At 32.4% G+C, this 22,333-nt stretch overlaps 2 protein-coding genes across 5 annotated transcripts; both read right to left on the bottom strand.

Moving 5' to 3' along the window:
- Positions 1-1,038: 1,038 nt before the first annotated feature.
- LOC127076855 (DNA polymerase kappa) lies at positions 1,039-6,669 on the bottom strand. Its single transcript, XM_051018648.1, has 14 exons — positions 6,501-6,669; positions 6,141-6,313; positions 5,303-5,476; positions 5,063-5,186; positions 4,879-4,979; positions 4,708-4,794; positions 3,732-3,827; positions 3,453-3,573; positions 2,984-3,112; positions 2,617-2,708; positions 2,287-2,398; positions 1,844-2,124; positions 1,380-1,693; positions 1,039-1,304 (listed from the first exon to the last, which is right to left on the bottom strand). Exons 1-14 carry the CDS (start codon positions 6,583-6,585, stop codon positions 1,196-1,198), a joined length of 1,998 nt encoding a protein of 665 aa, XP_050874605.1. The 5' UTR covers positions 6,586-6,669; the 3' UTR covers positions 1,039-1,195.
- Positions 6,670-10,109: 3,440 nt separating this feature from the next.
- Positions 10,110-19,682, bottom strand: LOC127076854 (MAR-binding filament-like protein 1). 4 transcript variants are annotated; one of them, XM_051018646.1, is made up of 18 exons: positions 19,463-19,682; positions 19,263-19,321; positions 18,760-18,853; positions 18,537-18,640; positions 18,420-18,458; positions 17,947-18,030; positions 17,771-17,832; positions 17,057-17,159; positions 14,626-14,766; positions 14,315-14,383; positions 14,135-14,191; positions 13,797-14,057; positions 12,952-13,035; positions 12,320-12,430; positions 11,840-11,910; positions 11,146-11,352; positions 10,882-10,975; positions 10,110-10,663 (listed from the first exon to the last, which is right to left on the bottom strand). In XM_051018646.1, the coding sequence occupies exons 2-18, from the start codon at positions 19,302-19,304 to the stop codon at positions 10,397-10,399; spliced, it is 1,890 nt and encodes a 629-aa protein (XP_050874603.1). In that variant the 5' UTR covers positions 19,305-19,321; positions 19,463-19,682; the 3' UTR covers positions 10,110-10,396. The 4 variants fall into 4 exon arrangements, with proteins under 4 accessions (XP_050874603.1, XP_050874604.1, XP_050874601.1 ...); XM_051018647.1 differs by having other exon boundaries at positions 19,531-19,682; XM_051018644.1 differs by having other exon boundaries at positions 18,537-18,645; positions 19,463-19,681.
- Positions 19,683-22,333: the final 2,651 nt, after the last annotated feature.

Raw genomic sequence — 22,333 nt, 5'->3', positions numbered from 1 at the left:
GTTTTCTTATCCACTTTGGAATGTAGCAATGTGGAAAGCCTGGCCAGATATTGCACGTGAATGACCATATACTGCACGCAAAGAGCATTATGGTTTCTCCAACTATCTCCTTCACACTGTCTCTATTCTCTCTCATTTTCTACTTATTATTTTTTCTTAAATTTTTCTATTATATTACTTATGTTTTAGTCCAAGGAGAGGGAAAGATGGAATGAGAGAATATATTGGAAATGTTAGAACCCCTCATTTGTTTTAAGTTTTAAAAATTGTTCTTGATATTTTCTACTCCTAGAAAATATTGGTTACTAATTATTTTTTCTCAATGTTAATCTCATGTTTAAAAGAATGAATGTTAATCTCATGTTTAAAAGAATGAATGTTAATAGAGTTCAGGTAACTTTAACTTCTCATCACTACTTCGGATTGTTTTTAATGATTTTTAAATTAAATAAATTTTGAAAACATTCTCAAAAAACTTAATTTTTGCTCAAACACATATAGGAATATTATTTTTAGAAATAATAATCATAGAACCATAATTCAAGGAAATGTTATTTCATATCTTAAACAAACATACCAAAAAACCTTTTGTCCAATGTACTATTCAAATAATAGTGTGAACCAGTAAGATATACATATACAAACATCCGACAATTGGCCAGTTTATTTTACCTTTAAAATAATAAAAAAAATCCCTTTTATTGTTAAAAATAATTTTTGTAAGAAATATTGTTTTAAATGTTACAAAATAATCAAATTATTTTTATAAATTAAAAAGCTAAAACTTATATCATTGAAGATTAAAATATAATTAAAATTACAATTCTTCTAAAAATGACGTATCTCAATAATTTTTAGAAATAATGTGATATTTTAGAATTTTAATATCTAACAAAATTATAACAAAAAGATGAAATACATAAAATCACATTTTAAAGATAATTATTTTAATCAATTTTTTATTTAAAGCTTTTAAAAAAAATTCTTTGTATTTTTCTTAAACACTGAAAATCATTTTTAAAAAAATTAAACTCACGGTGAATGAATGAGACTATTTTATTAATCATAACAAGATTCATAATACAACTATACATATTTTATCTTATGTGGAGAAAAGACATTCCTAGAGACTTAGAAATTATTGATGTGAGGCAAAATAAGATACAAATTATACAATAATAACTTAAAGCTTTGATTACTCCTTAACAAAAAAATAATCAATGGGCGTATATCGGCCCTCTCTCTGCGACAACTTTTGCTTCTTGGATTTGCTTTGTCTATTGATTCGGTGCTTTTGATCCTGACTGAGAAAACACAGACCTATCACATTAAACACTTTAAACAGAAATATGGAATCACTGTCTAGTTCAATAATTTACCTTTGAATCGGAATAGATGTTTGGCGAATACTTGATTCTTCCTTTTGAAGCTTTTCAGCAAAATGGAAATCAGAATGCTCTAATCTTTCCTCAACAAAACTTGGAGGAAGTTCTATTCCACAGAGTGAACATTTATAGTCATTCAACCACAACATTGTTGTTTCCTGACAAGAATTAAGTCTATCCTCCTCCAGAAGATTAGACCCATCATTCACATTTTCCCCCTCAAACTGCCCCTGGAATGAAGTTGATCCAAGCATCTCTGTACATGCACTGTGGTGAGAACTTGCAGCATCATTACCAGAAGTTTGTACCTGGTAAATACGGCAGAGATGATAAATAGTAGCGCTAAAAAACATCAACATGCTCCTCAATCCGCCAAAGCAATTATTCGATTGCGGAAACTGATCTATATCAATATATATCAGCTACTTCGAAAAATAAAGAGAGAAAAGGAGATATACCTTCTCTGCACCATCATTTTTCCAGAGAGTGCAGCTTTGGTGATTTACATCTAATGAATGATTACCATCAAAAGGATCTCTGCTATCAAGCTGGCTTGTGTGCCCAACATCAATCGAAGGATCAGTTTCTATATCACTGATAAAGTCATGATCTGTAACATCTGAAAAAGAGTCCTTTTTCCTATTGGCTTCTCCTGAAGTAATGAAATTGGTAATAGTCTTCTGTGTACGATCAGGGGTAGCACCACTTTTATCTCCGTTAAACTGTGATACTCTAAGACCTAAGAGGAGAAGAAAAATCTGTTATGCACTGACTTATACAAGGAACTAATGTGAACTTGCTCATAGACTATATCTATAAGCAGAAAGCACCCTCTTATATTGGCCTTGAGCACCATCTGAATAATTGGTCAACAATAAAGCATGTTAACAGAAACATATACCTATTAATCTTACTGAAACGGGAAGTTCAGCTTTCAGCAATTTTGATGCATGCTTCAGAATATCCTCACTTGAGTTGATGTAGTTTTGTAAAGTCACAGCTCTATTCCGAACCTATAGATTGAGCATTTTTTTAGTACTTGCAAGAGAAATATAGTAAGATAGTAAAATGCATGGTGATCATGACATATCCTTAAAGGAACTTGAACAATATTAACAACTTTTCTTTTAACAAAGCTTTGTCCAGAGGTAAGAACCCAAACCAGAGAATTGACCTCTATCATAAACAGAAAATTGTTTAGAAAGAAACAGAGTCAAGAAACCACGTGTACCTCAAAAGAAGCAGTTTTCAGTTTAAGAGTCAACGTTCGCCCATGAAGGCCCTCTTTCTGCATGTCTGTGGACAGCATTTCAGCAAGCTCCACTGCAAACATAAGCTTGCATGGCTCATCTTTTTTATGATTCAATATAACTAAACACTTATCTAATTCAAAAACTCAGCATCTCATAGTGTCATTAGCTAAACCCTGCATGTGTAACAAAACTGTAACCTAAACTGAAGGAATCTCATGACAATGGAGTTTAAACTTAAGAGGATCTCCACAAATTCAAACTGATCAACTACAATTATGATGACAACATTTAAAATTTGAAATCAAAATTCCCTGAAAGATGAACAATAATTGACAAGACATATACCCAGTTTTTTCTGCAACAGCACTTCGTCCTCAGTGGCAGAAAATGTCCTTTCATTGCTGATACTTTTCCGAAAACTTGCTTGGGGAGAATCAGTCTTTCCAAGCCCTAAACCCACAGAGTAAAAAAAATCTGCAACAATTTGATAAAAAATCACATGTTAGTAAGGATTTTACATGATTAATTTTGAATGAAACATGTATGATTAGAAATAAAAAATTATCGTTAGTAAACCCAGATGAAGCTAAAATTAGAAACTTCCCAAACAATGGTTGTAGAAAGCTGAAACTAGAAAGTGAACAGAACATAGAGAATTTTCAAAATAGACATTAGATTAAAGATAAAAAAAATGTTCAAAAAACAATGCGAACTTTAATCGAGCTTCCATGTAAATGTAGGAAACACTATAGGACAGTGCACACTAGTTTTGCATGTTAATAGAAAAAAGGGAATACTTAAACAGATAGCTAACCTGCTGTCGACTGAGAAAAAAGAGCACATAGGTAGCTACCCTTATCCAGCATCTGCTCACATGTGTTTATTCCAAAAACTTCTTTCAAAATATGTTCAGTGACCTTACCAATGCCTCCAATCTGTCAACACTATCAATCATTTCTAATCAGAAAAGCATTACTTTCAAAGACAAAAACATAAGAAAATCAACGTCGCAACTAGGAACAAAAGCAATAATTGCAAATCGGAATACCATAATAACTGATAAGAAATTAGTATACAATTAAATCAAACATACCTTTCTGATAGGAAGAGAGGATATGAAAGTCATAATAGCCAGGCGGTCATTTGGCAAAACATACTGTCCATTTGGCTTGTTTATGTCTGAGCAAACCTATAGGAGAGTAAAATGTCAATAATATATATTCACAGTATGAAATTTCCCAAGATTACCAGACAATCACTACAGTCTACATCACTACTACTTTTGAGTTTCTACAGAATAACAAGTGCTTGAAAGAAAAATATTGAATTGATGCATGTGAGTCTGGTTCACGATATTAAAAGTAGAAACCATGGAAAATGCAAAACAAAGAAAGCAATTATCAAAACCTACATGTTTTTATACAAAGCTAACACCCAGTCACCCCTTTCAGTGTTATCTAATAAATTTATTTTAAAGTTATCAAAAGTGGCCAACTGTTGTTGATTAAGATATACAGATAAAAATTTAGGCTAAAAAACTAAACAAAAGGTAACTGGCACTTTCAGGGGATATTAAGAGGGAATTGCGGAGACGCGCAAGTAGCACAACTTCATTACATAATGAAAAAGTTTGGAAAACAGAAAAACGTGAAGATTTTGCCTTCCTTATTACTAATGTGCAAGTGCAGTTTCCTCACTCAATGCATTTCATTTAAAAAAGAAAAAGAAAACAGCCTGTGGCACAGTGTTTTCAAATTGCAGATATAGTGGCACTATAGCATAACTGAATTTTAAGAGACTGCTATTGTTCTGTAATACACAATTTAGAACAAAGAGTTGTCAGATAGCGGCTATAACAGCGCTATAGCACTGTAACATAGCAGAATTTGAAAAAAACTTTTCTGCAATCTGTGATTGACAATACTGTGTGGCAACTATCAAGCACGGGTGTAAGACAAAGAGGCTAGCATACTTAAATGTTACAAGAAGATGCTTTAAAACTAGCTTCCACTTCAATTGGGCTGATAACATTGCTATGTAAAATATGTTTAGCAAAAATCATACAGAACCTTAGCAAGTAAACGATTCGATGCCACTCCAGCACTACATGTGAGCCCAGTCTCTTCATGAACACTGTCTCTGAGTTCTTGAGCAATCTACGAATTCCAATTTTAGAAAAAATAAAAGGTTTAATATATTTGAAGTTCTTCTATTGCAATTTTAATTTGACCCCAACTTACTTCTTCACTTTTGACATTCCTTTCTCTGCAAACTTCAGTTATATCGAGGTATGCTTCATCCAGGCTACCAGCAATGAAATTGGGATCGTACCTCTGAAAAACTAACAAGAAAGTACATTTTAAACTACCATTAGTAATCAAAGGAAAATACACGGTATAAAAAGCAATCACACAAAAAGAAAACCTTTTCTGGTCAAATCACTGTAATGTGTATACTTTTTGAAATCTGTTGGGACAAGGATTAACTCTGGACATAGTTTCCGTGCAATGAACCCAGGCATGGCAGAACGAACCCCAAATTTCCTGGCCTGTATAAAGACGAAAAGAGGGTTACAAATTCCATGTAACGGTAGAGTTCAAGCAGATTAATTCTTCAATCGTCCATCAAATCAGTTCAAGCTTATAATATATTGACAAAATAAACCTCATAATTGGCAGTGGATAACATAGACATGCTACCAACAGCCATTGGCTTGCCCTTTAACATAGGGTTACTTAAAGTCTCAACTGCTGCATAGAAAGCATCCATATCTACATGTAACCAGATCCTTGAAAGGTCACGCGAAGCTTCCAGCTCAAGAATCCTTCTTTCAGCAACCTGACATTGGAAAAAAAAAGCTAACATATTAAATTAATGAATATTGTTTTGAAGACTTGCAAGAGGAAAATAATAATAAAAATAACTAAGTTAAGAAGCTGATATTAAGGACTACTCATGAAGATACATGTGGTTGAAGATATTGACATGTAAAAAGATGTTTAATATGTAAACATGAAGAAAAGGTTGAAATTCAATATCCTCGTACGTGAACATGGATATTACATCATCAGTGCCGAAATGGTTTACACTTTCAATCAATAGTAATTATCGGATTATTAAAACACCACTTTAACTTTTTTTTAAAGCTTGGTATTTGGCCTTGCAACCAACTAATCCAAGGGGACAATCCTGCCGTCCACTAGCGAGGACCCATTTAAAGCCAGAGCAAAGCATTATATGGACTGATCCAGCACAGAGATTGTTAGCACCTAGCGAGATTCAAATTTGAGATCTTGAGAGAAGCACACTCTCAGAAGTGTTGCCTGACTTTAATCATAACAAGTCATGCATATGATCGACTGTGATTTATTGACATTGTAAGTCACCGTTTATAAAAACTAAACTCAAACAATTTACAAATTTACTAAACAAAATTGAAAACTAATAGATTCACTTCAACTGACACAAACAATTATCTTTAATGGAAATAATAATGACGTGCCTTCTGGTAATGAGATAAATCAGAGTGTGAAAGCTTTGAGAATTGAAGTCGCATGTTGTCAATTTTCTGTTTGATAAAAGCTTCCTTCCTTTCCTCATTCTGGAAATATTTGGATCCTTTGCTCATTTCATACACTACCCTTTGTACTTTCTCCTTGTCAACCCCTTCCATTCCTAAATAATACACCATTATTATTATGATTTCATCAATTATAAGACAAGTTACAGAGATTATCAATAAAATAAACTAAGAAATATCATCTACTACTATACAATTCTTACGAAACAAAAAGAATAGCATATATTTCACAAGAATGAAAAAGAAGGGGAAAATGAATGTGAGGTTATGGTAGAAATAAACCTGCTTTGGCGGTTGTGTAGACAGTGTTGTAAGACTGCCATGGATGAGGAGATACAGCATCGCTATTGCCTTCGCTTCCCTCCATCGCCCTCTTCTCCGATTCGTGATGCTTTCTCTCTTTGACTTGCCGCGCAACCCCGTTTCACGCCAAACTTGATGGGCCTCTCATATTGGGCTCTTCCTCCGAGCATTTAATTTGTCAGCCCAATTAAACATGGCACCCCATTACATAGGAAAAACAATATTACCCTTCCAAAATCACTTCACTCATTTCTAATATTTATAGAATTCACACACATTTTTAAAAAATTTGGGGTAATATTGAAAATTTCGAAGGAACTATCAAAAATTTCAAAAACAATATATTTTATATTATAAATGTCAAAAGTTTTGAAATTTTGAAAGAAAATTCTAAAATTTCTGGTATTAATCCTAACAATTTAATCAGAAATTTCTAAATTCCAATACAAGATATAATTGGATTTCTCAAAAATATCAGAATTTCGGTAGTTATAATCACCTTCTTTTTTATCGAAAATTCTGAAATTTACAGTATGGATAAAAACTTTATTTTTTAGAAAATTTTCTGAAATTTCCGATAATTGCTAATTTATTTATTTTAAAATTCTTTATGTTGAAGTGAAATATAGAGGCAAAAACGACATTATTTGCGGGCAGAGCTATCAATAGAGCGACAGACCAGATTAGGGTTGTTGAGACTGAGTCTTTCTAATACAAGATATAATTGGATTTCTCAAAAATATCAGAATTTCGGTAGTTATAATCACCTTCTTTTTTATCGAAAATTCTGAAATTTACAGTATGGATAAAAACTTTATTTTTTAGAAAATTTTCTGAAATTTCCGATAATTGCTAATTTATTTATTTTAAAATTCTTTATGTTGAAGTGAAATATAGAGGCAAAAACGACATTATTTGCGGGCAGAGCTATCAATAGAGCGACAGACCAGATTAGGGTTGTTGAGACTGAGTCTTTCTAGATACGGATTGGACGAGTGGTTCCAACCGATTCACACTGGAAACGGTTGGATGGGCATGGTTAGTTTCGCGCACCTCGTAGCACTCGATGTTGATAGGTACGATCAATTGAGTAGCTCAGAGATAAGGTGGCGAATGAGGTGACAGATAAGGTTGCTGGAGAGGTTGTTGAGGAGGTTGCTAGAGAGGTTGTTGGAGAGGTTGTTGGGGTGGTTGTTGATGAGGTGGATGTTGAGACAAAATCCTGAGCGTTTAAAATTTCAAATAAATAACGCTACCTGAAATTTCACTTTGGTTGAAATTTTTGGTATCAACTAGTAAATTTCAAATTTTCGAAATTATTTGGAACATACCGGAAATTTTAAAATTTTCTGTCTATCGGAAATTTACAATACACTACCGGAAATTTTATTCGTACCGGAAATTTCAAACGTAAATTTCATTCAAATTTCAATCAAGGACAATTTTGACAATATGAAATTAGAGGGTGTCGGGTTTAATTGGAGGAGTGTTAAGTTAAATGCTTTCTTCCTTCTTCCTCGTTAAGCCCAACAAATTTCTACCCAACCCAACTACTCTCTTCCTAGAAATTTTAGACGTTTCTTCCATGCGAACCCCAAGTTTGACCGAACACCCCACATATGTTCATAATGACAAATATATCTTCTCAAAATTTAACTAAAAAGAGAGGGCAAAAATTGGTAGTATAACTCGAAAAAATTGGGAGAAACTCAAAATTTATTAAAAAATCCGGTAAAAACCCAGACTTTTTAAAAAACTAGTAAAAACTCATTTTTTTTTTGAAAAATTCAGTAGTTCAAATCTGATAAAAGCTTGTGAAATTCTTCAAATATCCGATAAAAACTCGAAAATTTTCAAAAATCCGAAAAACACATAAGTTTTCAAAAAGCATACAAAATCACAAAGGGTGTTATAGTAAAAGCATATGGGGTGTGGGGGTGTCAAGTAAAAGTTGTGGGGTCGCAAGTAGAAACCTCTAAATATTACCCTATATCCCAACAATTATCCATTCACCCCTATAATATATCTTAATTGACCATTATACTCATGAATAAATAGTCAAAATTGAAAAAAAATCATTTTTCTCTCATTTCTCTATCAAACAATTTATGTCACTAGAGAGCGTTTGAGGATATCTTTCGTACTAGAAATCTTAGAAGAAAGTTATCAACAGACATTTACAAAATAAGTTATCTGGTCCATGTAAATATTTTGTATTACCGGATGTCTTGATCTTAAGTCATTTGATCCACATTTTTACTACTGAATGTCTTTATGTTAAGTTATATGTCCACATTTATCACTATAAGATGTCTTAAGGTCAATATTGATCTAAAACTTGTATAAAAATAGATGTCGCTAAACTTGTCGTTAACACAAACACACCAAGAACATACAAAATGTCTTAGCATGCATATCTCGCTTTTGTCTAATTCAACGGCGAGAAGTCTCTCTTCAATTTAGATTCTAAGAGATCATTTCTCTCATCGATCTAAAATAAAAAATTTAGAGAATTTGCAATCAAGAGTTATGAAGCTCTATTATCGTCCCCCTTAATTAAAAGCGATGTGAAGATATCGCCAACGAGTTTGAGCTAAAGACGCATAAAGATTTAAATGTTATGTGGAGTACATTTCATTATTATGAAACAAAAAGTTTGACCACACTGGATGCGAAGATTGCGAGACCGAAGATATTTTAAAAATGTTAAAACGTCTTATTTGATGATAAAATATATTATTCGATTTACAGTAACGATTATCTTTGTAATGTTTTATTTTTTTATGCATGACATAACAATTATTGATATTAATATATTTCTGTTTATGCATTTGTTTCATTTCTGCATTTTTTCTAATTCATTAGTTTTCAAAAATACACTTCTGAAAATTATGCAAATGCAGTTCCATATCAATTTTTGTCATAAATTAGAGTATAGTTCACTTATGATGCAGTTCCATATCAATTTTTGTCATAAATTAGAGTATAATTCACTTATGAATGGATTGTGTTTGAATTTGGATGCGCACCTAAGTACATTTTTGAATTCCAAGAATTGTTTTGATTTTTCATTAGGATTAGAAGCAACTCTTATGCTATGGTTGAATTGATGGAACATAACGGAGTAGAACGAAATTGAACATGTCGAAGTGGAACGGCATAGAATGAAAATAAATTTCACTTCATTGTTTGATTATTTTATTTAAAATATCTAATTCCATCACATACATCCCAAATTGGATGGAACAAAAAATAAAGATTCGAATGAAATTTGATGGAATGGATTCCATTATGTTACATTCAATTCCCTCTGTTATTTGCAAATTCAAACAATAGAATCTCATTAGTTATCGTTTCGATTCATTTCATCTCATATCATCAATCCAAACTACCTGAGAGCAATCCCCTTTTATTTTGATAAGGATGTGTAATTTTAACTTCCATAACCCACTCCCACACCGTAAATATCCATTTCCGCACAGCTATGTTGTACGCGTTTATTTATAGATAAATAGAACCGTTTATGGGTTCTTCAGCTTAAATCCTGAAGACTTGAAACATTTTTCTTATGCTTGTGGACATGCACGGTTAAATCTCAATAATGTATTCGCCTCCAAGAATGTGATAATAGTGCGTGTATTGTGGTATTCTATAACTTAGCGATGAGGGTTATAAATTTACAGTATCATGTGCATATAATATGACCGTATCCTTTGAATTTTCATCATCACCCTGCCTGATTAGTGTGGACCGCGGGCCTTAAAAGAAGATCTGAAAATACAAGCATCAAACCCATTAAAGAGAACAGCACATGCACCAGTCACCATAATAATGAGCAGCTCTTCAGAGACTTCTATATCAGCAACCAGAGTGGTTTACATGTCCCTCAGCATCTGAGCGGCAAAAATCAAAAGCTCCACCATTTCAAGCCCGGCAGCAGAAACAGTGTCTATCTTCTCGTCACTGCATTCCTGATGGACGCCCTCACTATGTCTAATGTAACTAACTTCTGTCTTAACTGACGAACTAATTGGTAAGGAGCTGCCAAGAGCAGTCCTTAAAAGTTTTGCCTCGTTGAGAACACCGTTTAGGGCTTCTGAAACACCAGAAACTGTACCTTCGGAAGTCACAGACTCCTTCACCTAAGAACCACATCAAGCAGGCAACCGTGTAAGAAAACAATTTAAGCTTACAAATTTCAAAATCTAAAACACGATAAGATTCCATTTAATTTCAATGCTAGATGCTTGATTTTGAACAGTTATTACTCCAAAAACATGAAATCCCATCATCAGGAGGCCTCCCCCCAACTCTTTCAAATACAAAATTTCATAGTTTTGGAACAAAAAAAGTATGATACCTTCCAAAGAGAGAGGCGAAGCCTATGAATTGACGAAGTTAAACGCTCCATGCTATCCATGCTTTCTTGAAGTGTTGCATTTTCAATCTTCATTCTGATAAACGATACGAAAACTATTTAAGTAAACAAGAAGAATGAAAAGAAACATTGCTTGTCATAGGTGTCTTCAAAAAGGCCAAATAAATCTGACAGATTAAACAATCCTGCATACATTGATTGATATAATAAAATCAAAAGAAACAGACTCCAAAAATTAATACATGCCTTGCAAAATCCACACTGTTGGATCTGATGAACCTCCCTTCATTATTTGAATTACTGACAACCTCTTTTCCTCTAGCGTCCAGTGGGTCAATCCATCGTCTCAAATATGATTTCTTCAGCAAGTTTTTTAGAGTTCCATCACTTTCACGGATAACAAGTTTTCTTTCTCCACCGTCAACTCCTTGTTTACTCTCATGAGCTAATTTTCTGCACATGCATAAAATGAAATATTTTATTAATCAAAATGACTTTTGAGATCAATGAAAGTTAACTTTTGAGCCAGCAAGAGTAAAAAGCACAAAGCAGAAAAATGAAATGAAACTAACTATTGATTAATAATTAAGTATAAAAACATAAGATTACAGGAAGAGAAAAAATGTCTTCTCATTTGTTGCACAAGTGTACTATATTACTTGGTTTACCAAGCAATACAAGTTATACTTTCAGATTGGATTTTATCAAACCTTGTGAAGATTTTATAAAAGACATACGAACAAAATGCCCGAAGGAAAAAGTAGCGGTGTTGGCAAGAGAATCAAGGCCAACTAGACATAATTAAACCTTTATACAACAATAGATAAAATTAGATGCTTAGGAACAATTAGCTACAAAACCACAGAACCTAGTAAAAATAAAAATATCCAGTCATACAAAAATATTGAATATGTAACCATCTTTAGAAAAGTAATCATACTCTAGAAGTAATTGATGTTCCTGCTTTAATTGTGCCAAATCCATTAGAGCTTTCACCTTTTCATTAGTAACCTGAAGTAAAACACAACAACTCTCAAGTTAAAATACTATTTACACGAGCATTGGATGATATCAAAATCCTAGCACGAGTGGTATAAAATAAGGTTCTCCTAGTCCACAAATCAGAGGCACATACATACTGCTTTGGATATTTCGAAGAGGACTCTTAGCATAGCTTCTGAAGGATATGAATATAAAAAATGCAAAACGAAAATAAAAGAACAGGATAACTAAAAACCAAGAAGCTGCAAACATAAAACCTAGTTTCTTCTCTGACCAGTATAGTCTATATAGTATAGCATAGTATAGTATACATAACACAGCCATAACATAAGCAATTTTCTAAACTCTAACCACCACAGAGCTATTAGCATCTAAATGTTCCAAGTGTCTGAAGCAAAGACATGACAGACAATTTTACCTGTAACAAGTTCCTTTTAAGTTCTTCATTCTTTATTTGAAGGGCTGAATTCACATTTCTCTCCAATAGATGTCTTTCGTCTTGCTGTGATAACAGCAATAATGTATCAACCTGAAATATAAAGCATGGTAGGCATCAGAAAGCTAGATTTACATACCTGAGACACAATGGCTTAAATATGCAAACAGTCCCTGCAAATATTAGAAGTTTTAGTTTTAGTTGTAAAAATATTTTAGTCCTTGCAAATATACCACCTTTTGTTTTTGATCTCTAATGTTTTATTTTAGCCCTTGCAAAATTTATTTTTGTTGAAAATAGTTCATGTAATATGTAAAATATCTGATTGTAATCACTCAATATAAGGACTAAAATGAATATTACAAGGACCAATTTCAATATGAATATATTTTTTAGGGACTAAAACAAAACACCAAGGACCAAGAGCAAAAAGAGGTATATTTGCAAGAACTAAAAACAAATCATTTTTTTATACTAGGACAAAATCCAAAAAATAGTATATTTGCAGGACTAAAAAAAGCATATTTAAACCCAAAATATATTTTGATGAGCGGAAAAGAAAAAAAAAACTAAATACATGGACACTAAAATAATATGACCGATTGTGTAACTACCTTTTGTTGCAACGCCATTGCTAAAGCATCAGATGAATCACCTTGTCCATCAGTTTTTACTGCCAGTGAGCCAAGGCCACTACTCTATAAGAAGTAATGGAAAAACTTAAATGAATTCCAAGCATTGCATCTAAACAACAAATATCAGTGAAATAAAGCAGACTCTAATCTAGACCAAGTTAGGACATTTAATTGCATCTTAAAGTTATCACAACATTTTCTATTAAGAAGAGCAATGCCATTCTTATGCCAACAGGGTTAACATATCTAAAATAAAATAAAAAAATAAAAAAAGTTAATTTAAACTTCTCAAATGTATTGATCAATAGTGTGAATACTGCAGAGATTTTTTTTTCTCAGACTCAATGACTACTTGTTGCATTCTTCATCATCGGGCTGGCCGAATTTTAGCCTGGAAGTAATCAGGTGGATATGAAAGTAATCAAGCTGGGCAAAATTCACTTATATATAGATGATTGGGTTGGCCCCAAGTCAAAGTAGCAAGCTTAATTTCAGTTAGAAAAAGATTAGGATATCCCAAGAAAAACTCATTTCCGTGTGATGTTCTTTTGTTATTTTTTCCTATACTGATCTTCTTTTCAGCTTCCGTGAATTTATTTATAACTCCATAATACTTTCAATTCTCAATTGTGTAAAGTGTAAACCTTCAAGATAAGTAAGTTATGTAATTTTAAATAACATTAAAGTAAATCATATTCTTCGAGTTCACTATGCACTATTAATTATAGCTCCACAAGCCACCAATCGATAAGTGCCCTATTGCTATTAACAACATGAGATGTTTCTTTGAGAAATAAATGCAGTATTAGTGAGCAATTTCAAACCTTGGACTGTGAAACAGTTTCATCTTGTGGGCTTATGTCTGCATCCCCACATTCATTCTGTTCTACTTCTGTGTCTCTTTGAGGGACCAAATTTGGCTCAATATTCTTATTGAACTTCCTGATCCTTTCATCAATCTCATTGATTATGGATTTAATAGTGGATTCCCCATCTTTAAGTAAATTCATAATATGATCCTTATAGTTAAAATGATGGTGTTTTAAGTCTTCTATGCCATTCTCAATCACTTTGTTCATATAAATCTGAAAATGAGACATCAGAATTCAGAATTTGCTAATGGATTAAAATGACTTTTTTTTAACATTAAATGAACACTCACTTGCTTCTTTTCCATTAAATTGACTCTCTTCTTTAGATGGTTTTCAATTTCCAAGCCCTAAAGCATCCAAAATGAAAAAAGAATAAAAAATGATTAAAAACTAAGGTTAACAAGGCAAAGGCAACAATGAAGATGAGTCAACATTCAACAACAGAGGTAAACTACAAGTCTAAAACGTACCACCCTAAGTTTACTTTGAAGATATTCCACCGAATTGTTTACTTTGTCCAGCTGCTCTTCTAATGCACTCTGTCTGAGGAATTGTTATTCAAAATATGTACAGGCAACAGAATAAAGAATCTCAACACAATAATTTCCCAAGTACATACGACATTGATCTACCATTGCAACAGTTAAGAGCATACCTAATCAAACTTGGTTGTAAAGAATTTTAGCAAGTACTTTACCGGGCACTAAACTGGGTAACCAGAATAAGGAACACCTTGTCTAACAATCACAAAAGACATAATATCAGGATCCTAAAACCTTACAATGTATTTAGAAGTGGAAGCATCATTGAAACTCCATAATTCCTCAGAGTCATCCAAAAGACATCTACATTTAACATCCCAACTTGTATCATCACATTCTTTCTGGGAATATTGCCTGATCTGAAAGAACTTATTAATTACCTGTAAATTCATAAGAAGAAGTATAAAGAGAAAGGACAAAATAAAACCAAAGCCCATTACACACTATCAAATAATGAGAACAAAAATCATAAGCACGCCTAAATGCAAATGCTTTTAGCATATGATTGTAAAGTGTGTCTGGGTGAGCATTGGCAAATTTTAGACTTTTTTTATTTTGCAAACTTTATTTGGCTAATTGCGAGCTTGTAGTGAAGTAATCAATATTTGGAAACTTTCTGTTCAAAAACAAGTTTTTTCATAATTAAGAGTACGGAATTTTCAACTGTATGCAAAAACTGCATGACGATAAGTAACCCGAGCGCCGCCATTTTGGCATGTACTTCCTTGATAAACCCAGAGTAAACTGATAAGATCCTACAAGGCTACACCGATTAGAGATATGGCCAAATTAGTTCTTATAAAGCTTGGGCAATCCTTACCCATTAAGCTAGGCTTTAGGGTTGAGTTAAGTCTTAGTCCAAATTCTAAGATGGTATCAAATGTTGTTAAATGGCCGCCATGGAAGACTTTTTGACAACCGCCATAGACAATTTGTGAAGGGATGCCAGCTATAGGCCGCAAAGACGTGTTTATATGCGTTATTTCTGGCGTTCCACAAAATATCTGTTATTGACTAGAGTCATTTGTTTTTGTCCACGCACCATGTGTCTGGTCTTGGACATGGTGTGTTTAGATCCCACATTCACATTGACTAGAGGTATGGCAAAGTTTAATCCTTGTAAGATTTAGCCAATCCTCATCCCTTTAACTAGTTTTCAAGGTTGAGTTAGATCTAAAAACCCAAATTTTAAGTCCAGACCAATATTTTATGATACACCTTCAGGTGTGGAGCATGCTTTTGACTCAAACTCGGACACAATTCGAATAGAAAATTGATCATCAACTAATTATCAAAGGCCTCTAAATGTTTATACCGAATATCTTTTATAAACACGGTGATGCCAAGCAACCTAATAACTATTCCTATCCAAACCTGGACTAAGATAATTTGAAATTAGAATAAAATCCCTTGGTACTAAAAAAGGCAGCCTGATGCTAAGGAGCTCCTATCATTGCAGGATCCAGGAAAGGATCAAACTCACTGTGTATCTATTTAGACAGCCTTACCTTGCATTGCAAGAGGCTGAATCCACATCTTGAACAATTGTCTCCGATGACATGGCAAGAACTCCAACCGTTACGCCAAGGCTCTCCTTCCATAAAATCCCTAAATAGCAAAGTACAATAAAATAATCCCAAATTGAAAACCCTAATGATTTGTAAAACTAATTATTAACTAATCTACATCACAATAATTTTTCACTTTAAATCCAACTTGTCAAGGAGTGCCTTGAAGCAACGGTTTGAGTTGTTGTGTGACTAGGCCAGAAATTCAAGTCTTAGAATGAGCCTATTGAAATTGTTTTGCAAACTCAAGGTAAGGCTGCCTATAATAGACCTAATCCATTGTTGAACCCTTCAAATTTAAAACAACTAAGAGACTATTTACTTTCTAAAAGTATTCAGTTTTCAGCTTTTAAAATCTGTGTTCGTTTTAAATTATTAACAAGGAAATGGAAGACTCGTGTAGTAAAAAAAAATGATAGAGAGAAGATGGATGACAAGCTAGAAAGAATGCACTTTTAGAAACAATGAACACGGTGTTTTGGCATTTTCAAAATTTCTGAAAAAGAATGGTAAGGGAAATATTTTATCAATATTCTCTCATGTTTCTTAGCTAAAGTGAAGATGAAAACAGGAAACATGGAAAGTAAACGGGCCCCTAAATGTTTTTTTTTTGCAAAATCAAGTTTCTGGTTGTCAAGCTTGAATTTTAGAAGGAAACATTTTTATTTTGCAGACAGTCAGATGCAGCAAACATATATATGATGTACTACTTAAATGGAAATAAATACACCTTCTAAGAGTAGCACAAATATGCCTCCAGCTGCACCTTCCAAAATATGGCATGGTTTATACAAATAAAGATTTTAACAGATCTAAAATGTTATACTCTTGTTTTCAAAAAGCATTACTGACCAGTAAAGTATAAAGTCATATCATGTATACTCAAATGCATGAATAGTTGTAACAACAAACACTCTGTTCTCTAATGTATATCGAAGAGCTTGATAAGAAATGTGTAGAACAGTGTGGATTTTAGATTATTACTTTTATGTATCCTAACTCTAAGAAACTGTAGGATAAGCTCTGAATTGAACAACAAAGGATAATGGGGGAGAAAGTGATAAAGAGAGTAGGAAATGGAGGAAAAAGTGACAAACATTACCTTCTTAAATTTTTCATTTTGCTCTGTATACATTGCTTGATCACTCTGCAGAGCATCATGAAATTCCTTTTGCTTAAGACAGACTGAGGTGAGTTCTTCTATCCTATGTTAGAGTCAGAGATAGATTAGATTGCAAGTGAAATCAAAAGACTTTCTAGGAAAAACATGTCCCATGTGTAATGGGAAAAAAATGCAACAATGTTCTAAGCAGTACTAAAATATACGTATAAGGGACAACCTTGTTTAATAAGTTACCATGCAAAAGAGTAAGAAATTCTATAATAGAAAGTCAGCATGGTCCTTCATATTATGAAGCGGAGCACAAACACAGCTGTTAATGTTTTGGAAATCAATTCTTACAGAAACAAATGTAAAACAGACTATGAAAACACAGCAAAGCATTGTCAATTGGCTGTGTAAGATAAATTAAGCACTTCAAATGGGATATCATTTCTGAGGAAAGGTCTAACACGTCGTCAATTGGCAATAGACAGTTGCTTTAATTATTGAGCGAATCTTCATATTTTTGTCCCATAGTTTCTTTGCGCCAAATATAAAAAGGAAACAATTGTATCCTGGCATCAGCATCTAATTAGATGAAATAAAAACAAGATTTGTTTCTGGTACCTCCCAAGTCATCTACTGTTATCTTTCATATTTCTTTGGTATTTAGTTGATATATATGCACTAATATGATGGAAAAATTGGGTATACCTTTTGAGGAAACCATCTATCTGTTGTGACATCGCCTCCTCCTTTTCCTTGGCCTTTTCAGCCTGTTAGTTCATGAAAAACGCTTAGACTTCAGAATATCAACCACCATTAAACTAAAAAGTACAAAGTATATAGAAGAAAATATTATTTTAATGAAAAGCAACAAGTATAGTCACCTCAATTATTGCATGATCCCTTTCAGCAAATGCAGCACCTACACAGCCCTGGAAAAATTTAACTTGCTTCTCGGCTTCCATATTCTTGACAAATGGGTTTAAAGCAAGTCATTTAATTGTGTACAATAATGTCAGGGCACATACCAAGACTATAAACCTCAGAAGGTACGACACAACAAAATGTTAATTCTTTCAACAAACTCTAGCACTTGCACTAAATCGATTTATAAACTGGAAGAATTCTTCCCATAATATCCTTGTCATAACCATTGCAAAATTTTCAAGCTAGACCCAAGGTTGAACTATTTCAGAAAAATAAATATTGGAAGCGCTACTTCCTAGTAATTTTGTATTCAACAATTTTCCACAAGTTGCTAAAGCTGGATAACAGATTCACAATGCAGTGTCCACAATAGAGTGTAAAGCAAAATAAAGTACAGTAGTGCGGAGTGAAAGAAAAGGGGAGGACATACCTTCGACACCTCGGCACTGTGTAGATCTGCCAGTTGACTCTGCATACAATACAGTACGAAGATAAACAGAAAGAAAGAATTCTTAAAACAAAAGACATAAAAAGCTTAATTGCTCACTTTAATTCTGTAAGCCTCAGAAAGCTCCTCTTGTAGATTTAGACTGTCTCTTGTGCATGAAGCCAACTTATTTTTCAAGCTCTCAATCTCCTGTTCCAAGCCAGCTGTCCTAATTGGGCATGAATTTCAACGCAGTCAATACATTCTGTTGAGCTTGATATACAACAAACACTTACTCATTTTACATAGATTTCCTGATAGCCAAAGGAAAATCAATAGATACCTTTGAAAATGCATTCGGGTAGCGATAGCAAGATAGGCAGGCCCAGCTTGCTGCATGCATAGCTGTTCAATATCTTTGCGTAATTCATCACGTTCTACAAATCATATACTCTAAAAGTTTAATATTCATAATAAATCTTAAAAGCCAAATGAAAGATTATAACCTAAACTCAGACACATGGTACTTAAAACCAGAAGTTCAGATTACAACTTATTTTAGGGGCTTTTTGTTTCAGCTTTGAAAAATAGATTTAAACTCTTTCTTCATAAATTAAAAGACTAATTTAAAAATCCAGTAACAGAAATATACATTATTGAAGTATAGTACATTATAAATTTGAACTTGCAATTCAACTCAAAATTGTCAAAGAAATTTGTAAATGAACAACATACAAAATTGTGAATGGATTCACCATTGGGATTCTGACAAACCAAACCAAACATAGTAGCATGCATAGTAAGAGAGTTCATTTAACAATGGAAGGTTTAAAGAAAGGTATATACCATGTTCCAGTACTCGAATTCGAGCCAGCAAAGATTCATCATTGATACCCTCAGCCATTCTGGAAATTCGATATATCAACAACAACAACAACAACAACAACAACAAAAAGGATCAAAGCAATAATTATGAAAGGGGGTTTAAAGCTTAATTATGATCAATAAAACGGAAAATGGAAAAGCAAAACGAAAATTGGATGCACCTGAAGATTTGGTTGGTGGAATTGGAAAAAGAAAAACCAAAAACAATGGAAAGAAACGACGAAGATACCGTTTATCGTGAAAAGGGTTTGCGTGGAAAATGGTAAAAATCCAAGGGACTACGCCACGATTCGACAAGATGATGCACTATTACGCATTTTCGCGCAGCTTCTTTTTGTTTTTATTTTTTTCAATTTTCTAATAAAACATCCGGCTGAAAAGTCATCCAAGCCCAGGTGTGTAATAACTACAAAATTTGTTTTTTTTTATTCATGTTAATAAGATTCCACAACAAAATAAAAATAAAAATACTTAGAGCTATATTGAAAAAAAAATTTACTTTATTTTTAACTTGCAAGTGAGTCAACCACTTAGATACATGGTCAATTATTTTGTGTTATATAAAATCTTAATTTTTTTTTTGTGTTAAAAATAATGAGTTAAATAAGAGTCGGATTGTCATATCCGTTTAATAATTCTTATCTTCATATAAGGGTATGACATCTAAATGTATCCTATTATGTATTTCATCAAAGTCTCTCAATCACGTATGATACATATGTCTTTGACAAATTAGAGACGATTTGATATTTTGGACTAGTCTCCACGTAATCTAATTGGCGCACATTACCAGCTTATGCAAGTCTCAGACCATACACAATTTACATTTAATCCAACTTTATAGTGTCAGACCATATTGTACATTTCATCCAACTTTAGTATAAACATATTCATTTCGCGAGCGTATGACACAATGGACGTAGGAATATAAGAACACGTATTCTTGTAGCAATTGATTGGGATGTTCATAGGTTGGATTGGAATTCGATCGAATTTGATCAAATTTAATATTAAACTCAATAGGATTAGATTTGGATTGAGTATTCAACTTGTTCATCAATCGATTGAGTTGTGTTTACGGGTCATTCACAAAATATAAAATTTTAAATTTTAAATAAAATATCAATTTAATTAACACATTTACTTTACATAAACAATAAAAAAATATAAAATTTTGAGATTTAATTTTTAAAACAAATATTATTTAATACCTAAAAACTCTTTCACAATTTGAATAAGTCAAAAAATTTAAGTAAAATATAATTTTAAAGATAAAATATATCTCTTTTGAATAAAATAATTTATTCTCTCAAATTTTATTTAGACATAAGTTTTTATCATTAATAATTATATATATATATATATATATATATATATATTCAACTTATTTCAAGAGTAAGTTTTTTTAATTTACTTCAAATCATAATTTTTATTTTAAATTTAATCGAATGGTTAATTGCCTAAAAATCCTAATTATTATTAAATACAAATATTAATCATTTAATTAGATTCAAATTAAAGGTTGTGATTTGGAGTAGTTAAATTTACTCTTGAAATAAGTTAAACCTTATATATATATATATATATATATATATATATATATATATATATATATATATATATATATATATATATATATATATATATATATAAACTAGAAATAAAAGAGATCATGGAAGTTACGGTGGAACGAAGTTTCGCGAATGATTTTGTCATGGTACCGTGAATTGAAGGTTGTGATCACGTCACGGTTCGACAAGTGTTGCATATTACGCATTTTCATGCAACTTTTTTTCATTTTTATTTTTATTTTTATTTATACAAAGATATTATAATAAGATTCCATAATAAAATAAAAATAAAAATAATTTATGCCATACTGCAAATTTTTTTATTATTTACATTATTTCTGACTCGCAAGTCGGTAGACAAATTAGGTAGGGCTGATTAATTATAGGGTATGGTTTAAAACCTTGATTTTGCCAATTAAAAATAACAAGTTATACAAGAAAGAACAGACAAATCAGATTCGTTTAACAATCTTTATTATCAATTAAGGGTGTGGTATTTAAAATTATCACATCATGTATCTCATCAAAGACTCTCAATCGTGTAGGATACATACATCTCGACATGCTCATTATATGCAATTGGATGTCTTGGACTAGTTTGTACATACCTTAGTTGACGCAAGACCTACTCAAACAAGTGTCAGACCAGACACACTTCACATCTAATCTAATTTAGATATAAGCATAACTTATCTAACGGGTGTATGATGTTATGATCAACATAGAAATATAAGAACACATCTTCTTGTAGTTGTAGTAGTACTAATAATAATTTATCAAAGTACTCTTTATACGATCATGGCATATGATTTCATTTAAATAAAGAGAAGTAGTTAGCACACAACTCGATCTCTGCGTATGTATGTGTTAGCCAAGACATTCCAACATGCAAATTCGACAGAGGAATTAGCTGAAATTTCTAAACAGACACAAGGCAAAGTTACATGCCTTTCGACCAGAGACTTCGGAGGAAAATATTAGCGTTTGACGCACGAGGGATTTTGTATGGTACTTAGGGAAATTTCCAAGATGTTTTAGGTATTCGCTAATCCGACAAATCAAACGAGGTTCAACTAAAGCAAATTCAAATTCAAACTAGATAACTGTATTTTGTCTTATCCAAAACACCAAAGACACATGGAGACAAATCAAAGACAAGTCAAGCATGCAGAGGTGACGTGTCATATGGAATACAATTGAACATTGAAGACAATTAGTTTTGTAGTACTATAAATAAGGATTCTAGTGTTAGAATTCGGAATGGAAAAATCATTGTAAAACTTCAATACAATCTCAAAGTACCCATACGCAAGCGAGAAACGAGTCTCTGAAGAAAATGTATTTGCCTACCATTTTCTTACTTTTGCAAATAAAGTTCTTTTTCATTTAATCTACGTTTACTTGTTTTCATTTTCTATTCAAGTTACTAGTTTCGACTTGGTTGAAATCTTAGATACATTT

The sequence above is a fragment of the Lathyrus oleraceus genome, chromosome 4 (assembly GCF_024323335.1).
Source record: "Lathyrus oleraceus cultivar Zhongwan6 chromosome 4, CAAS_Psat_ZW6_1.0, whole genome shotgun sequence".
In the NCBI taxonomy this organism is placed as follows: Eukaryota; Viridiplantae; Streptophyta; class Magnoliopsida; order Fabales; family Fabaceae; genus Lathyrus; species Lathyrus oleraceus.
This window is presented reverse-complemented; position numbering and strand designations above follow the sequence as displayed.